Source organism: Oculina patagonica, chromosome 6 (assembly GCF_052425735.1).
Source record: "Oculina patagonica isolate OP01 chromosome 6, crgOcupat, whole genome shotgun sequence".
Taxonomy (NCBI): domain Eukaryota; kingdom Metazoa; phylum Cnidaria; class Anthozoa; order Scleractinia; family Oculinidae; genus Oculina; species Oculina patagonica.
Window position 1 is genome coordinate 4845635 of NC_135763.1, and position 18150 is coordinate 4863784.

Below are 18150 nucleotides of genomic sequence, written 5' to 3' on the forward strand. Positions count from 1 at the left end.
TTTTACGTACAACGATTTGCCAAAAGAAATCATTTTGAACTTTCCACAGTTCGGTTCACTCCACTCAGCTCTCTACATCCGAAAAAAGACAAAAAAAAGAAACAATCACTTCAACACTTCAGCGAAAGTTTGCCATGACTATGTATTCAGAATTTACCCGAGCTTTAGTTTATAAGTGATTGCGTACATTAATTCCAATGAGAAGGCCATTTGGCCGGCTCAACGCGTTTGCGGCCAGCAGATCTGAACATGTTGAAGGGCAATGGGTCGAGCCTCCGATCCGCTAGGAAATTTTTTTTAAACTTATTTTTTTCCTTTTTGTTTTTGTTTGTTTGTTTGTTCATTTGTTTTTTAAACACATGTGTTTATATCATTTCGCTTTAAACATCATATATTGTACCATGATGAGCATTGAAGAAACTGTTCATTGAAACGAAAAATTAACCAGTCATGCAAAGGTTAAAATCGTTCGGGAATTAGATTTGTAAATTTCAATTTTGGGGGTCAAGTACTTCATTTACGAGCTCAAATTAAAACTTATGAAACTTAAATGCTGCGGGTTTTTAATATGTAAAATACATTATTAGGAAAGGAGGAAGGGTTTTCGGCGGCATGTAGCCGATCGTCGATCGACTGTTAGAAATTGTCGCCATGTAAAAGAACTTGTTGTCCAGATCTGTGCAGTTGAGTGTTAGAATATTTCCTTCTCATCGAGGCTACAAAAGTAGATTTTGATCATGACCTGAACGAAGCGACTTTTTGTCATCTTACATCTTGGTGTTTAGCACTGGACGCCATCTTGAAAATGTCGATTTCTTGTATTCGAGCAAGATTTGAGTCTGTAAGTCTTCTGCGCATGCGTTCAGCCCATACATCCGTGAGCTTGGAAAGATAGCACCCAATCTCGTTCCCAGAGCCTGCGTTCCCCTTGACCAGCAGTCGGGAAACTCAATGGCTCTGGACGAATCAAAACCGGAACCAGGAAATCCTGGCTCCGGTTTGATTGTGCGCGTGCGCCGGAGATTGTGGTGAAACGAACAAGTTTTCAACAGCCAATCAGATTCAGACGCCTTTGTGGCGGCTTTTCAGAATAGCCCAGAGGTCCCGATCTCTGGCGCAGACCAAAAAGATCGCGGCCTCTGGGGACGAGATTGGATAGCACCATAAGGAGAGCAGAAGATTTTCAGAAACAAATATATAGCCTTTGTGTACATTTTACAAAGTAACGTAATATGCTACTTGTTTTCCCCTGTGCCGGACACAGTCATGTGCACTCCCTCACCCCTACCCGCTTCACAAGATTAATTAATAAATTAATTCAATTAATTATTCAATTAAAATGTTTAACAGGAATCGAGGGAAGGAGTGAAGGAGTGAAATTGGCCTCATCACCAAAACTCGGAGTTTTCCGAGTTAAAAATGAACTCCTCAAATACAAAGCAGCAATTCCATTTTACACTGCGACGCACAACGGGACACAGAAAAAATTCAGCGTGCTAAAAGAGTTGTGAGGGCCTTCCAGGGGAGTCCATGTTCCCTTGTTTCCAATAAAATTTTTCTCCCGTGTTCCCTAGAGGAATTTCTTTGATTTTGGTGTTCCCTGTTCCATAAAATATGCTTTTGTTCCCGTTTTCCCAGCCAAATGTTCTTTAATGGCCAATGTTCCCTTGTTTCCTAAAACCCCTGGGAGGCCCTCAGTTGTAGCTTACAAGTCTATAAAGAAATTTAAAGAAAATTAAACTGGAAATACAACAATTTGAACGATGCGTCTCTCGTTTTATTCCCCATTTGTTCCTTGTTTACACTACAGTTACGAAGCTGTCATTTTTCACATTTATCACTAAAGAGCACAGAGTTCCTAGTTTTTCATTATGGCGAAGAAGTGAAAAGTCTTTAAACAAACCTTTACTTGCTTTTCTATCTTGGTTTCGCAGGCTAACATTATTTTAATCCGTACATTCCCACTTAAAAACCTATCCTTATGATTACAACAAATACTTAACTTGGCTAACTCTTTAGGAAGCTGACGTTAAATTGTGTTTGTTGAGAGACCTACATCAAGACGATATAGGTTATTCTATGCCATAGCACTTCAGCTTTCCCAGTGTGTGGTAGCCTTGCTCTCCACCATAGCCTGTATCGCCAAACCGCAGCTGTGCAACTGGCAGATGTGTCTTGCCAGTGAGGAGGCCGCTGTCTTCACGCCATACGTTGTCATTCTTATCACAGTTGCAAACACGGCTGGGGTCTGCACATGAGTTGTTCATCCCGCATGCGCACTTACCACTGTCAGGTGATGCTCCGCCCCAGTAAGTCATCTTACTGGAATCACGTGACACCCACCAGGCAGTTCCACCCTGGAACAGGGCTGCGTGAAAACACTCGTACTTGATAAACTGCTCACAGTGGGGGGAGACACTGGCAAGACTCGCCAGCTGCGACAGACTTGCTCCGGTGTAATGAATGTCACGTGAGTAACTACCCGGATCTTCATATCCCTGCACGTGCGTTCTGCTTTCACTGTCGTGACTGATGACAGTCACGCCAACTCCATTCTTGTCACTCATGTCACAGTAAACTGTAAAAGGTTCCAGACCCCCCTCGCCGTCTGGGTCGATGATGTAACTGCCGTTTTTTGCTGAAGGATCAAGATTTTTCAAGTGGCTGCAAGTCTTTGCTAAAGGAAATGAAAAAAAAAGTTTTGATCAACACCATCTACTGTTCCTTTTAAGTGTTGAATTCACTTAATGTTACACTTTCCCAAATAGTAAAGATTTGTTTTCATTGGGTGTGGAGTCTGCAGTGCACAAGTGTGTGGACATGCGAACTCGGCCCTAGCCGCCAGGGAATTTTTTAAAAAAAATATTGAAAAATTAGTAGATTGCCTGCGGCTTGGGGTTCTTGGTTTCTATTCTAGAAAAGGGTTCCCAACTGCAACTAAAGATTGAATAAAAAAGAATAAATGTTTCGGCTTCCCAGCAGTACACGCCCACCCAAAATAATACAGTCCACCCATCTCCCGATTGAGTTTGATAACGTACTACGATTACTACGATGTAGCAGTCACATGCTTGAAGCAACTGCATATAAAGCTACATATATCTCAACCATACAGTCGCAGCAAAAGGAGAGTTTTGAGTTTTACTTTTTTATATTTTAAAAAACGACAATAAATTTCTGTTTCTAATTACGCAGAGTGTTTCATAGTGTTGAGGCTGCCACCTAGAAGGATCAGTTTCGCGGTAGGTTTTTTTTTAAGTTAAATTATTGGAGATTTTGACGGAGTATATGGGACCAGACGGTCGCGTAGAGTTCCTTCAAACTAACTGGCATGTCACGATCAATTTCACTTTCAATTATCTTACCTTTGCAACTTGCATTCTCTGCTACTAGATCAGCGAGTTGTTGCTCGATCAAGTTGTCTATGCTGTCTACACGTTCCTTTAGCTCAAGAAACACACTCATCACCTTGTCGCATGATACACAACTAGGCCCCCCTGCATCATTCAATGCTGCGTGTTCTGAGTTTACCAACGTACTCTTGGGAAAAACTGAGAAGAAAAACCAGGGTAATATTATTTTTATCACTGTCACTTTAAGTCACTCGTAGAAAAACCATTATCATATTCAACGCTATTTCGGCTTTTTATACATGTTTTTTACTTGCGTCATACTTCCCAAAAAAGATTATGGAGCGAAAAATTCATTTTCTGTCTAGCTGCTCGTTCCATTAGATATCAATTCCTCCTTAAGGTATTACCAAACATGTTTATAGTCATGGTCTGCAAGAAGAAGTGTAGCCGCGCAATAGTGATGAAAACGTATTGGCTTAGCCAATCTTAGATCCCAATGATCCTAATGATTGGACGCAATTTAAAAAACAACGTAATGCAGTTAATAGCGAAATCAGATTAGCCAAGCAAGTCTATTATCAAAATAGTTTTACAGAGTATGTAAGCGATTACAAAAGACCTGGCAGACTATTAATGAACTAACTTTACGAAAATCTGGGAAAACATCAGTAACATCTCACAAACTGCACAGACGCCTGCTACGCAGGCTATTCTAGCCACGCAATTTAATACAGAAAAAAAATGTTGTAATGCTTACCTCCGTGCTTTTGGGAAAATTTTGATTCCGTTGTAATGACAGACAACAAGAGGAAGAAAAACACAATTGTCTTGGTAGCCATCATTAAGTCTATCAAGGAAAATAGGAAAACAGCGAGTGGTTAATTAATTATCAGTTTGGCTATGAGCTTGTACTAGACCACGGCCATTTTCGGACCCTGTAAACGTTGTAGTCTTTATTTCTCCAGCTTGTGCATTGGTCAAAATTGGTTACATGCTATGCCATGAACATCATAAAAGCCGGGGTGGCAGTTCATAAGCTCTGAAGATAATAAACAATCACCAGCAGCTTTACCAGGCTGAGTCGCACAAGCGGCCTTCCTTTGTAGATAGACGATTCTGTTTAAAGGTCAAATGAACAGAAATTTCAAAATGCCATTTTAACCAACCAACGCTAAAACTATCCACTATTGAGTAAAATTAAAACAATTTTTGCTTTCCCAGCGTTATTAAAAGTGTGAATTACAGCAAATTTATACGAAGATTTCCGAAGGCTTCACGAAAATGTTTTTGAATGACTGCGCACTGAAATGGAAGGAATGGAACGAGTTTTTGACGTCATAATTGGTGTTTTTGAAGACGACCGCAGACCAATTCCGCAGATCGCACCGACGGCAACGTCTGGTGGAAAATGAATTTATATTTCACACTTGAGAATCTCACAACTTTCCGGACGTATTCTGCTTAATTAGCGCTATAAGAACTAGCTCCCGCTGAATATTCAAAGAGAGCGTTCAACTCTAAATAGAGAAACCAAAAATTAGCCGTCGTAGCTGATGTTGTCCAAAACACGCAGAATTTCGTCATTTCACTTGTTGTTCGGTAGAGAACTGTAAGCTATTTTTGAGCTTTAGCTATTTTATTTTTAAAATGCGCATCTCTGAACAACAAGCAACAATCAATCAATTGAGAAACGGTCGAACAGGACGAAATAACTGCTTGAAATGTCACTAAACACATTTATTTAAATTCTAAGGTGCGGTCGCGGAATCGGTCTGCGGTCGTCTTCAAAAACACCAATTATGACGTCACAAATTTTTATTTCCGACAATTTTCCCGAGCACTCTACGATTATGAAGGCCTAAAAAGGCATTTTTCAACTTGCAATATCTCTGCGATGCAATGTCCGATTACTTTGAAACTTCGGGATATGCTTATTTGGCTCTTAATAAACATATGGGCAAAAAAAATTAAAACAATTCGAAATTTCTGTTCATTTGATCTTTAAAATTTCATACAGAAATCAAAGTCTCTTCGAGATACCGACTTTTTTGCATGAAGTATGAGTCGAAGGTTTATCCTGTGCATTGTTCTTCGAACTTATCATTACAGTTGTTTTGTAGTTTAGTTTAACAATTTCCTATCTTCGCGGAGGAAATGCAGCCGTATAATTTTGTCAAAAATGGCTCGTCCGCGCCGGGTATTTATACACATATTCCTCAACATTACACAAATAAACAGTGCAAGATCTGACAATTCTATACTTTAAAATTGCAAGGACCTTTCGAGGCAGTCGATTACGGTAGCGAAATTAGCAAACGAAACAGCAAAACAGCAAAATATGCGTTCGACGCTTTGTTTTTGCGACGCCATATTTGAATTGTTATAGGTAGACCGCTGTTCAATGTGTTCAAGGCCGTATCGTTACGATCGCTCCACGAAAAAGCACGAAAAAATACGGATATTTCCGACTACTGTCGGAGAAAACATTGCGGCGTAAACAAATCGATACACTCATGCTGCGTTTTGTCTGGGCTCTGCGAGGGTCGGATATCAAGACAGCTTCTTCGTGGGCTTAACTCATTGTTGTCACTTAAAAATAATGCAAAATTGACCGTGTCGCACGTTTTATTTAATAACTCCAAAAGTATTTACAGCTATAAAGTCTCCAATGTCTCATTTGAAAGGGCACAAAATATGCTTTCTAGAAAAATATAATCTCCTTCATGGATACTTAAAACGTTTCAAAAAACAATTCTGAATCACAAAAAATCAGTAAAAATAAGTCACAAAATTTAGGCAAAACTGAAATAGTGCAAAAACGCTCCACTGGGTAAATTTTAAGGTCCAAGTAATCATTTTCCGTATTCTAAGACAAAATTGGTGCCGAAAACCGGATGAAAAAATTCCAAACAGGGAATTAATTATTAATTTTTTTTCTTACGTAAATAGAAGGATCGCATTTCAGTTTCCATGGCAACGACTTATCAGAGCTCAAGTTACGTGCGGCTACTCACGGCTGCATAATCCCTACAAAACGAGTGATTATCAAAGAAATTGAGCTTTACATTCCCAAACTCCACAAAGGACAAATTGTTTATGATAAAGGCGAGTTTCTAAACGTAATAAAACGGCGATCCGAACGGTTTTTTGTCGCATTTTGAACAACATGACATTATTGTGCTCATATCGCAAACAGACACAAACACGTGCGAAGCAAAATAAAAGATCATTTACCTCAATTTTTCGCTTCGAATTTCGAGCTAACTGTCCAAATAACTTTGTTTGAGACTTAAAAAACCTTCTGGATCAACTTCCTTCTCAAAAACCATCTTCACCGGCTTTGAAAAGCTGTTTAAATTCATTCGACTGATTCCGTAGTCACGTCCGCCATGTTGAATTTTTTTTTTCGCTTGGAAAAATTGGTCATGTAAGGCACATTCAAGTGTCTTGGCCCAAAATCGCTCTGTAATTGGCTAATCATATCAGCTTCCTGTTCTCCAAATTTGGAGGAAAACGGAAGTAAGGCAAATTTTCTTGGAATTTTCGCGCTACCGGTCCAAAAGGACCGGTAAATGGCCGTGCGTGACAAGAAAATTAAACAAAAGCCATATATACAGTGAATGCTTTCGAATTATATTTGAAGATGAAATACGAAAGAATTTTGCTGTCTTTGACTGAAATTCCACTCGAACTGCGTAGATACGATCGCATGTTGTAAAGCCGATTCATGCAACATTGCTGTCAACGCGAGGTCACATCGACTCGGATTGCAAAGCGCTAATCATTAACATTGCAAAATGGCGCTTGTAGCAACCAAATTTGGCCTAATTTTTTACCGCTTCTAACCTAAAAGAAGCCCCCATCTCTTGCATTTGTTTTAACTTCAATAATATCTTTGAAAAGAGCGAGTTTTTTTGGTATGGTTTATTTTTGACGTTTGTAATTTTTAAACGATGTAAGTGCTAGTGATTATTTATTCATGTTTTAGCGTTAGTTACGCAATCCATTGTTAGTGCGACGCTTTTTATAGATCGCCTTTCAGACACACGTGCGTTGAGATAAGAAAGCTGACATGTCACTTTTAAAATTGTTATATAACGTTTGTAAATTTGACAAGTCACGTTTTTTCTACGAGATCGCAAGTGATCACCACAGCGGAAAGTAATCCCTTGAGAAATTAAAATATTCCCTTGAGAAATTAAAGCAGTCCCTTGAGAGTTTACAAGAATGTGGTTCGAGATAGAACAACTTATCCACTATTCTTATTTTCTTGCTTGTAAACAAGCAAAAACGTCGAAAAAATGACTGAATGATTCTATCACCAACTGCAAAAGCCCACAAATTGTCGATTTCAAATGTACATTACTGCGTCCTGTTAAACCAGTTAAAACCGAACGGATATATAATTTTTTTATGCCTAAACGCTTACAGATTTTGCACAGCACAATTGTTTTGTAAACTGATCAATAGAAAACAGGGAGATCCAAATAATTCGCAAGGTTTCTTAAAACCGGACCAAGCTTAGCAGCCAATGTAATTTGCATAATATTTGCCACGTTCCTTTCAAAGCATGTTAAAATTAATTCTCACAAATCATTCGCCAATTTTAGCCTTTTAAATCGTTTTTCAAGTTTTATTTGTGTGGGCTGACTGTATTTTCGACTTAGAATGGTGAAATCTAACAATACAAGACGTTATTATTTAAAACTGTTAACAACCGCATTTGCTGTTTAGCAATCTCATCTGCATAACGTGTGTCAACCCTTATGGGTTTCTGCGTGTGTGTAATATTCGCTGGGAATAAAAAGCGTAAGGTATTTTTTTATTACTATGCTTTCTATCTGTTAAGCAGGATTCAGTTGGAATTAAGAATGGTCCGATTTGGACTTGAGAAATAAAGTCCGGCGAAGACACCATACTTTAGCATGTTTAAAGTCTTTAAATAAAGTGATCTAACGGTTGCAAATATTTAAATTTTCACGGGCCTGTAAATCAAAACTTATCAAAACTAACATGCGTTTCCAAACCTTGAAGGACAACTTAACATAGAAGTAATGATAACATATTATTGCGTTTGGTGGTCTTTGAGCGGCGAGCTTCTCAACTTATGCAGTTTCTCGTTCTGGCCACGCTCAAAATGGGGCCTTTTGCAGCCTCGACTTTTGAGAGCTCCAAAAATATATTTTAAGGTATTTCCAAACATATGAAGTCGTTGCATTTGCTTATAACGTGAGATAGTTCACTGGGCAAAGTTTGAGGGAAAACGGTTTTCTGACCGGAAATGGGGTGGACCACGTTTACAGAGACTCATTTGTTTAATCGATAAAATTTTTTATCAATGCTCTTGCTTCAGCCCTTATCGATGATCCGCGGACTAGCACTGTCAGAAACTTCACTTTCCCCTTTTGAAAACATCAACTATCAACTGTAACAATTGTAACCTGTAACTATATCGACACTTGAGCCAACGCAGTTTGCTCCGATGACTGTGGTAAAACTTTTTGTTTTATCCACATATGTTTGAAAAAGGAGTAAACCTTCGTAAAAGGAAAATCACTGAAAAACGGCAGAAGGATAGGTAATTTATCTGCTTCTCTTTTACCAAAACTTTATTTACCTCCTAAAAAGAATTCAGGCTTTTAACAAATATTTCAGGCATTGCGATATACAAGCTATTAGCGACTCAGTTTTTTGGTATTGTATACTTCTGTAAAAAATTTGGTTGCGAGGAATGCGTCGATAAAGATAAATTAGTTTCGTCCATTTTCTCATGTTTGGCATTGGGTTATATTTCGACAGGTGCTGCATCAGGCAGCCGTTATATCTTATAACGATGACAGAAGACGTAACTTACCAGACTGCACTTTTTGTGTTCACTTTCTTCTTAGATGAACCTCTTCTGGGTCAAGTCAGACCTCCGTTACTAGTTGGTTCTCTGTTGAGAATGAAATACGATCTTACACGTTCTCTCTTTTAAGGAGAATTGTCAGCTGACAGTTGACAATTGAGCTGTCAAGGTACGTGCGATCGCTGAGCAGAGCTTGCTAGCGCCAAAACAAAAGTGCTTAAAAATAGCACATGCCTAGTGGCATCTCTCTATCACTGAGCAGAGCTTTCTAACGCCAGAACATTGCCTAGAAACAGTGCATGCCTGGTGGCGTTTCTCTATCATTGAGCAGAGCTTTCTATCGCCAGAATATTGCATGAGAACAACAGCGTATGCCAAGTGGCGTTTCTCTGGAGGTCTCTGGAGAAGGGAGAGTTTTCTGCATTGATATTTGCTTAACATAAAAATAGAGGAGCTAAAACATAGAAATTACTATTATCAGCTAAATTTTAATGAAACCTAAAACTATTCAAGAAGGGTTTATAGACCAACGACCATTTCCACATTTCTGTTATTTTAAACAAAAGATGACAAAAGCTTCCGGCGAAGTGGGTGGACCGTGACCAAGAGATTTGTCTGTTTTTACCTACAGGAAATTGATTTTTCAGTTCGCGATAACTTATATTAAATGTAAGCCACAAAGAAGAAACATGTGACAGAATGAAATATTTTAGTGAGAATAAAGAATAGTATAAAGCAAAATTTCGCTGCAACGAAGAATAAGAACGAAATTTCTGGCAGTTGACAGTTCACAACTGAGTGAGCTATCTGAAGGTAGGTGCGATCACTGAGCAGAGCTTGCTGGCGCAGGAATAAAAGTGCTTAAAAATAACACATGCCTAGTGGCGTCTATTTATCACTGAGCAGAGCTTTCTAACGCCAGACCATTGTCTAGAAACAGCGCATGCCTGGTGGCGTTTCTCTATCATTGAGCAGAGCTTTCTAACGCCAGAATATTGCATGAGAACAGCGTACGTCAAGTAGCGTTTCTCTGGAGAAGGGAGAGTTTTCTGCATTGATATTTGCTTAACATAAAAATAGAGGAGCTAAAACATAGAAATTACTATTATCAGCTAAATTTTAATGAAACCTAAAACTATTCAAGAAGGGTTTATAGACCAACGACCATTTCCACATTTCTATTATTTTAAACAAAAGATGACGAAAGCTTCCGGCGAAGTGGGTGGACCGTGACCAAGAGATTTGTCTGTTTTTACCTACAGGAAATTGATTTTTAGTCGCGAAATATTAAATGTAAGGCACAAAGAAGAAACATGTGACAGAATGAAATATTTTAGTGAGAATAAAGAATAGTATAAAGCAAAATTTCGCTGCAGCGAAGAATAAGGACGAAATTTCTGGCAGTTGACAGTTCACAACTGAGTGAGCTATCTGAAGGTAGGTGCGATCACTGAGCAGAGCTTGCTGGCGCAGGAATAAAAGTGCTTAAAAATAACACATGCCTAGTGGCGTCTCTCTATCACTGAGCAGAGCTTTCTAACGCCAGAACATTGCCTAGAAACAGCGCATGCCTGGTGGCGTTTCTCTATCATTGAGCAGAGCTTTCTAACGCCAGAATATTGCATGAGAACAGCGTATGCCAAGTGGCGTTTCTCTGGAGAAGGGAGAGTTTTCTGCATTGATATTTGCTTAACATAAAAATAGAGGAGCTAAAACATAGAAATTACTATTATCAGCTAAATTTTAATGAAACCTAAATTTATTCAAGAAGAGTTTATAGACCAACGACCATTTCCACATTTCTATTAATTTAAACAGAAGATGACGAAAACTTCCGGCGAAGTGGGTGGACCGTGACCAAGAGATTTGTCTGTTTTTACCTACAGGAAATTGATTTTTCAGTTCGCGATAACTTATATTAAATGTAAGCCACAAAGAAGAAACATGTGACAGAATGAAATATTTTAGTGAGAATGTAGAATAGTATAAAGCAAAATTTCGCTGCAGCGAAGAATAAGGACGAAATTTTGGCAGTTGACAGTTCACAACTGAGTGAGCTATCTGAAGGTAGGTGCGATCACTGAGCAGAGCTTGCTGGCGCAGGAATAAAAGTGCTTAAAAATAACACATGCCTAGTGGCGTCTCTCTATCACTGAGCAGAGCTTTCTAACGCCAGACCATTGCCTAGAAACAGCGCATGCCTGGTGGCGTTTCTCTATCATTGAGCAGAGCTTTCTAACGCCAGAACATTGCCTAGAAACAGTGCATGCCTGGTGGCGTTTCTCTATCATTGAGCAGAGCTTTCTAACGCCAGAATATTGCATGAGAACAGCGTACGCCAAGTAGCGTTTCTCTGGAGAAGGGAGAGTTTTCTGCATTGATATTTGCTTAACATAAAAATAGAGGAGCTAAAACATAGAAATTACTATTATCAGCTAAATTTTAATGAAACCTAAAACTATTCAAGAAGGGTTTATAGACCAACGACCATTTCCACATTTCTATTATTTTAAACAAAAGATGACGAAAGCTTCCGGCGAAGTGGGTGGACCGTGACCAAGAGATTTGTCTGTTTTTACCTACAGGAAATTGATTTTTAAGTTCGCGATAACTTATATTAAATGTAAGCCACAAAGAAGAAACATGTGACAGAATGAAATATTTTAGTGAGAATAAAGAATAGTATAAAGCAAAATTTCGCTGCAACGAAGAATAAGAACGAAATTTCTGGCAGTTGACAGTTCACAACTGAGTGAGCTATCTGAAGGTAGGTGCGATCACTGAGCAGAGCTTGCTGGCGCAGGAATAAAAGTGCTTAAAAATAACACATGCCTAGTGGCGTCTCTCTATCACTGAGCAGAGCTTTCTAACGCCAGAACATTGCCTAGAAACAGCGCATGCCTGGTGGCGTTTCTCTATCATTGAGCAGAGCTTTCTAACGCCAGAACATTGCATGAGAACAGCGTACGCCAAGTGGCGTTTCTCTGGAGAAGGGAGAGTTTTCTGCATTGATATTTGCTTAACATAAAAATAGAGGAGCTAAAACATAGAAATTACTATTATCAGCTAAATTTTAATGAAACCTAAATTTATTCAAGAAGAGTTTATAGACCAACGACCATTTCCACATTTCTATTAATTTAAACAGAAGATGACGAAAACTTCCGGCGAAGTGGGTGGACCGTGACCAAGAGATTTGTCTGTTTTTACCTACAGGAAATTGATTTTTCAGTTCGCGATAACTTATATTAAATGTAAGCCACAAAGAAGAAACATGTGACAGAATGAAATATTTTAGTGAGAATGTAGAATAGTATAAAGCAAAATTTCGCTGCAGCGAAGAATAAGGACGAAATTTTGGCAGTTGACAGTTCACAACTGAGTGAGCTATCTGAAGGTAGGTGCGATCACTGAGCAGAGCTTGCTGGCGCAGGAATAAAAGTGCTTAAAAATAACACATGCCTAGTGGCGTCTCTCTATCACTGAGCAGAGCTTTCTAACGCCAGACCATTGCCTAGAAACAGCGCATGCCTGGTGGCGTTTCTCTATCATTGAGCAGAGCTTTCTAACGCCAGAACATTGCCTAGAAACAGTGCATGCCTGGTGGCGTTTCTCTATCATTGAGCAGAGCTTTCTAACGCCAGAATATTGCATGAGAACAGCGTACGCCAAGTAGCGTTTCTCTGGAGAAGGGAGAGTTTTCTGCATTGATATTTGCTTAACATAAAAATAGAGGAGCTAAAACATAAAAATTACTATTATTAGCTAAATTTTATATATCGAAACCTAAAACTATTCAAGAAGAGTTTATAGACCAACGACCATTTCCACATTTTTATTATTTTAAACGGGGGGGGGGGGAAATGTAAGCGACAATGAAGAAACATGTGACAGAATGAAATATTTTAGTGAGAATAAAGAATAGTATAAAGCAAAATTTCGCTGCAGCGAAGAATAAGGACGAAATTTCTGACAGTTGACAGTTCACAACTGAGTGAGCTATCTGAAGGTAGGTGCGATCACTGAGCAGAGCTTGCTGGCGCAGGAATAAAAGTGCTTAAAAATAACACATGCCTAGTGGCGTCTCTCTATCACTGAGCAGAGCTTTCTAACGCCAGACCATTGCCTAGAAACAGCGCATGCCTGGTGGCGTTTCTCTATCATTGAGCAGAGCTTTCTAACGCCAGAACATTGCCTAGAAACAGTGCATGCCTGGTGGCGTTTCTCTATCATTGAGCAGAGCTTTCTAACGCCAGAATATTGCATGAGAACAGCGTACGCCAAGTAGCGTTTCTCTGGAGAAGGGAGAGTTTTCTGCATTGATATTTGCTTAACATAAAAATAGAGGAGCTAAAACATAAAAATTACTATTATTAGCTAAATTTTATATATCGAAACCTAAAACTATTCAAGAAGAGTTTATAGACCAACGACCATTTCCACATTTTTATTATTTTAAACAAATGTAAGCGACAATGAAGAAACATGTGACAGAATGAAATATTTTAGTGAGAATAAAGAATAGTATAAAGCAAAATTTCGCTGCAGCGAAGAATAAGGACGAAATTTCTGACAGTTGACAGTTCACAACTGAGTGAGCTATCTGAAGGTAGGTGCGATCACTGAGCAGAGCTTGCTGGCGCAGGAATAAAAGTGCTTAAAAATAACACATGCCTAGTGGCGTCTCTCTATCACTGAGCAGAGCTTTCTAACGCCAGACCATTGCCTAGAAACAGCGCATGCCTGGTGGCGTTTCTCTATCATTGAGCAGAGCTTTCTAACGCCAGAACATTGCCTAGAAACAGTGCATGCCTGGTGGCGTTTCTCTATCATTGAGCAGAGCTTTCTAACGCCAGAATATTGCATGAGAACAGCGTACGCCAAGTAGCGTTTCTCTGGAGAAGGGAGAGTTTTCTGCATTGATATTTGCTTAACATAAAAATAGAGGAGCTAAAACATAAAAATTACTATTATTAGCTAAATTTTATATATCGAAACCTAAAACTATTCAAGAAGAGTTTATAGACCAACGACCATTTCCACATTTCTATTATTTTAAACAAATGTAAGCGACAATGAAGAAACATGTGACAGAATGAAATATTTTAGTGAGAATAAAGAATAGTATAAAGCAAAATTTCGCTGCAGCGAAGAATAAGGACGAAATTTCTGACAGTTGACAGTTCACAACTGAGTGAGCTATCTGAAGGTAGGTGCGATCACTGAGCAGAGCTTGCTGGCGCCAGAATTAAAGTGCCTAGAAACAACGCATGCCTAGTGGCGTTTCTCAAGGGAAGGCAGAGACTTCTGCTTCTCAGATAAATTTTAACGAAATCTAAAACTTGATAGGGAGAGTTTAAAGACCAACAACAATTTCCAAATTTCTTTATGACTATTGATGGGCACAAAATATATCCAAGTTTTTATGTTTTAAACAAAAGATGACAAAAGCTACACTATGGGAAGGACCAAGCATATTTTTCTGTTGTTACCTAGAAAATCGGTATTTTGGGGAGCAGGGATGGCGCAATGGTGAGTGCTCTTGCCTCCGACCAATGTGGCCCAAGTCGGCCTGGCGTCATATGTAGGTTAAGTTCGTTGTTGGTTCTCGTCCTTGTCTCGAGGGATTTTTCTCCGGTTTTCCTCAGAGCAGAGCTTACCCGTGATAGAATAAAAGTGCCTAGAAAAAGCGCATTCCTAGTGGCGTTTCTCTTGAGAAGGGGTAGTTTTCTGCATTAGTATCAAAAAGTGGAGCAGTAAACCTATTTTTTGTTCGTTCGATTTTTTTTCATCATTTCATTATAATATTCATTATCATGTCCTGAAGAGAACCCTGAAGAGGTTGAAAGTTCTAGACGATGTAAATGTAACTTTTTCACGCTCCAAACGGTTGAAAACAAATAAATCTAGAAGAAAATGATTTTTTTTTCTATTAAAAGACGGGACAAAAGCTTCACAATGGAGTGGATCAAGAGTATTTGTCTGTTGGTCCTAGAAAATCGATATTTCAGTTCACGATGTTACAATAGCTGTGTACAGCCGTCCCGCTCCCCTCAAAAAAATCGGAAAGGGAACGTCCCCATTTTTTTAAGGGGAGCGGGACGGCTGTACACAGGCTTTGTTACAAAGAAGAAAAACGTGACAGTATGAAATACTTTAGTGCGAAAACAGAATACCAGAAATTGAAAGCTCGCAGCAGCGAGGAATAAGCACAAGTTGCTGACTGCTAACAGTTGTCAAATGAGCTATTAAAGTACGTGCGATCACTGACCGGAGCTTGCTAGCGCCAAAATAAAAAGCTTAGAAACAGCACATGCGAAGTGGTGTATCTCTATCACTGAGCCGAGCTTTCTAGCGCCAGAATATTACATAGAAACAGCACATTCCTAGCGGCTTTTCACGAGGGAAGGGAAAATTTTCTACATTTAAAAAAACCTAAAAATTATTTTTTATCAGATAAATTTTAGTTCACGACCAAGCAGATTTGTCTATTGTTACCTACAGGAAATCGATATTTCAGTTCGCGATGCCTTATATTAAACGTAAGACACTAAGAAGAAAAATGTGACGGTATGAGATATTTTAGTGCGAAAAACGGATACTATAAATTAAAAATTCGCTGCAACGAGGAATAAGCACGAAATTTTAAGCTTACGCTTAGTTGTTTCAGTAGTGAGCCATCGGACATATTTCCTATTTCCTTGAGCTGGAAGGTGTTTTAATTAACATTGCTTATCAATTTGGAACAAGTGGGTAATACGAATTAAAATTATCGAAAATTATCTTTGTGCTGAAGTAAACAACTGTATTGGTGAGTTTTATAGAACTGCTGAATTGTATCTATTCGGCCTTTCTGTATATGTTGTGGTTTAAGACCAAAGATCCACTGAGACCGAGCGAAAACAAAAATAAGTGGCACAAAATATCAAAATCAGAATTCTTGATATGCCGCCGACAGGAAGCCTATGGTAGGCCTAGAAACGTGGTGGGATTTTTTCTTCAAATATTTCTTCAACCGGTCAAAAACCAGTTACAAAACCGTTATGAACCCCAGTGTCTTCTAAAACACACAAAATAAACATGACTCATACCGTGTCGTAAACTTCGCACTGGCTCATTCGCATTAAATGAAACCCCGTTTTTGAGCCTAGAAATGTACCATTGAAGTGTTTATAAGTCATTTGAGTCCAATCTTTCCTCTCTAAGTTAATTTTGAAGGTCACGGCGAGCTGCTGAAAATAACTAAAATTCGGTTGCTCCAATTTCTTTATTTGGCGCTCTTTTTCGAGAAATAATTTCTCTACCCGGTAAAACTCTAAATTACTTGAATTTCAGATATTTTGAAAGGGGAATTTCCGTTCTAAAACCTAGTGTAAAAATTTATTTCGGGCTCTCTATACGCGCCGAGTGCGAACGCTCTCAAAATACTTATAATTACAAAATAACTTGTCACTGAAACGTAAACAATACCCACATTCTTCCGACCAGACAGTCCATAACGTCTTCATCTGATGTAATCTACAGCAGAAACTCCCTGTTAAGATCATCTTGAACGCCATATCTGCCAAATATCGAGTGTAAAGCGAATTTTCGAATCCTATCGTCATCTTTGATTATTAGTCTTCAAGGCCTTCAAGCGTGCCGTCGAGTCGAGAACTTCAGTACATCTCCGTGTTGACATTCAACATTCGACCACTCTCAGGTCTGCCAGTGATATTCCCATCTCTTGTAAAACAGCCGTCGAATAAATGTACCCTTCTTGTATAAACCCTTTGATTTCTCGACCGAAATGCCGGTCATTTCAATTCTTCTTGGTCGGAAACAAACGAGACAAACCACGGGCTTACCATCCAATAGACACTTTGCATAAATGGCGCCCAAATTTGAATAACAATACTATGTACATCCTTAGCCTCAAGTGGATGTTTATAGACAAAGGATTTTCTGCGTGAATGTGAAGCTTATGATGTATCTGTATTGTTATTCAAATGTAGACGCCAATTATGCAAAGGGTCTATGTTTGTGAGGTCACAGCATGCCCATATGAATATTCAAATTTCTTCACTAATTGCTATTGTAAATATTTAAGCTTTCTAAAATCTGCTTTTACGACTTTCATTTGTAATAAAATAAAGTAGAAACATTTTCGCATTGTTTAGGTTTGTTTTGATGCCGTTTTCTTGGCGATTTGAAGCGCGCGAGAGCAGTTCTGGAAGTTTAAGTTTTCGACTCGTGTATTGAATACAAATATTTACACAAGGCATGCAACTTCGACATCGAAGAATCCGGTACCGCCTCTGGAATGTAGCCGAAAAATCAAATTTCCTCGACTCGCTTTCATCGGAGATCCCGGTCCTCGAAAGAACAGTCTTCGAACTATAGTCTGGCCTAATTTGAGTGCGATCGGTTCGCTCCGTTGCTCTTTTAAACTAGCTGGAATATCAAATTAGGTCGTAAATTTGCCGATATTCACGACAGCAAAGCCGAAGACAACTTGAACTGGAAAATTAATTTCTACTCGCTATATAGTGGATTTGTCGAGTGAACTAACGTATATAAGTGCGAAGAAATGTTAATATCATTAAAAACATTTGAAGCCGAGGTGCAGATTAAATTTTCAGTTCAAATTGTCTTCGGCTTCGCTCGAGCTTCGCCGTCGTCATTTCCGAACAGTATTTCTTTGGGGTACCCCAGAGGACGTTTTGCTGTGAGACAAGAGTGCTTTCCAGGAGAGGGTATAGGCAGTAATTTTGACCAATTTCAGCGAATATTGCATAAATTGTCCAAGTAGGTGGTACAGATCATTGTAAATCGGCAAATTTAAGACCTAATTTAATATTCCAGCTAGTTTAAAAGAGCAACGGAGCGAACCGATCGCACTCAAATTAGGCCAGACTATAGTTCGAAGACTGTTCTTTCGAGGACCGGGATCTCCGATAAAAGCGAGTC

General features: G+C 39.0%; 1 protein-coding gene and 1 long non-coding RNA gene across 3 annotated transcripts in view; one reads left to right on the plus strand and one right to left on the minus strand.

The window, feature by feature from the left end:
* Positions 1-18150, plus strand: part of LOC144656179 (uncharacterized) — a 55660-nt gene that overhangs the window by 12776 nt on the left and 24734 nt on the right. The gene's annotated exons all lie outside the window — the stretch shown is intronic.
* Positions 1756-17035, minus strand: LOC144656576 (contactin-associated protein 1-like). 2 transcript variants are annotated; one of them, XM_078516794.1, is made up of 4 exons: positions 16676-17035; positions 4111-4200; positions 3366-3551; positions 1756-2677 (listed from the first exon to the last, which is right to left on the minus strand). In XM_078516794.1, exons 1-4 carry the CDS (start codon positions 16806-16808, stop codon positions 2073-2075), a joined length of 1014 nt encoding a protein of 337 aa, XP_078372920.1. In that variant the 5' UTR covers positions 16809-17035; the 3' UTR covers positions 1756-2072. The 2 variants fall into 2 exon arrangements, with proteins under 2 accessions (XP_078372920.1, XP_078372921.1); XM_078516795.1 differs by lacking the exon at positions 16676-17035 and adding an exon at positions 9208-9342.

Coding starts and splice junctions, on each gene's coding strand:
- LOC144656576 (XM_078516794.1), bottom strand. CDS start 16,808: ATGACGATAGGATTCGAAAATTCGCTTTACACTCGATATTTGGCAGAT. Junction 4,201..16,675: donor GACTGTCTGGTCGGAAGAAT/GTGGGTATTGTT, acceptor TTTCCTTGATAG/ACTTAATGATGGCTACCAAG. Junction 3,552..4,110: donor ATTTTCCCAAAAGCACGGAG/GTAAGCATTACA, acceptor TTTTCTTCTCAG/TTTTTCCCAAGAGTACGTTG.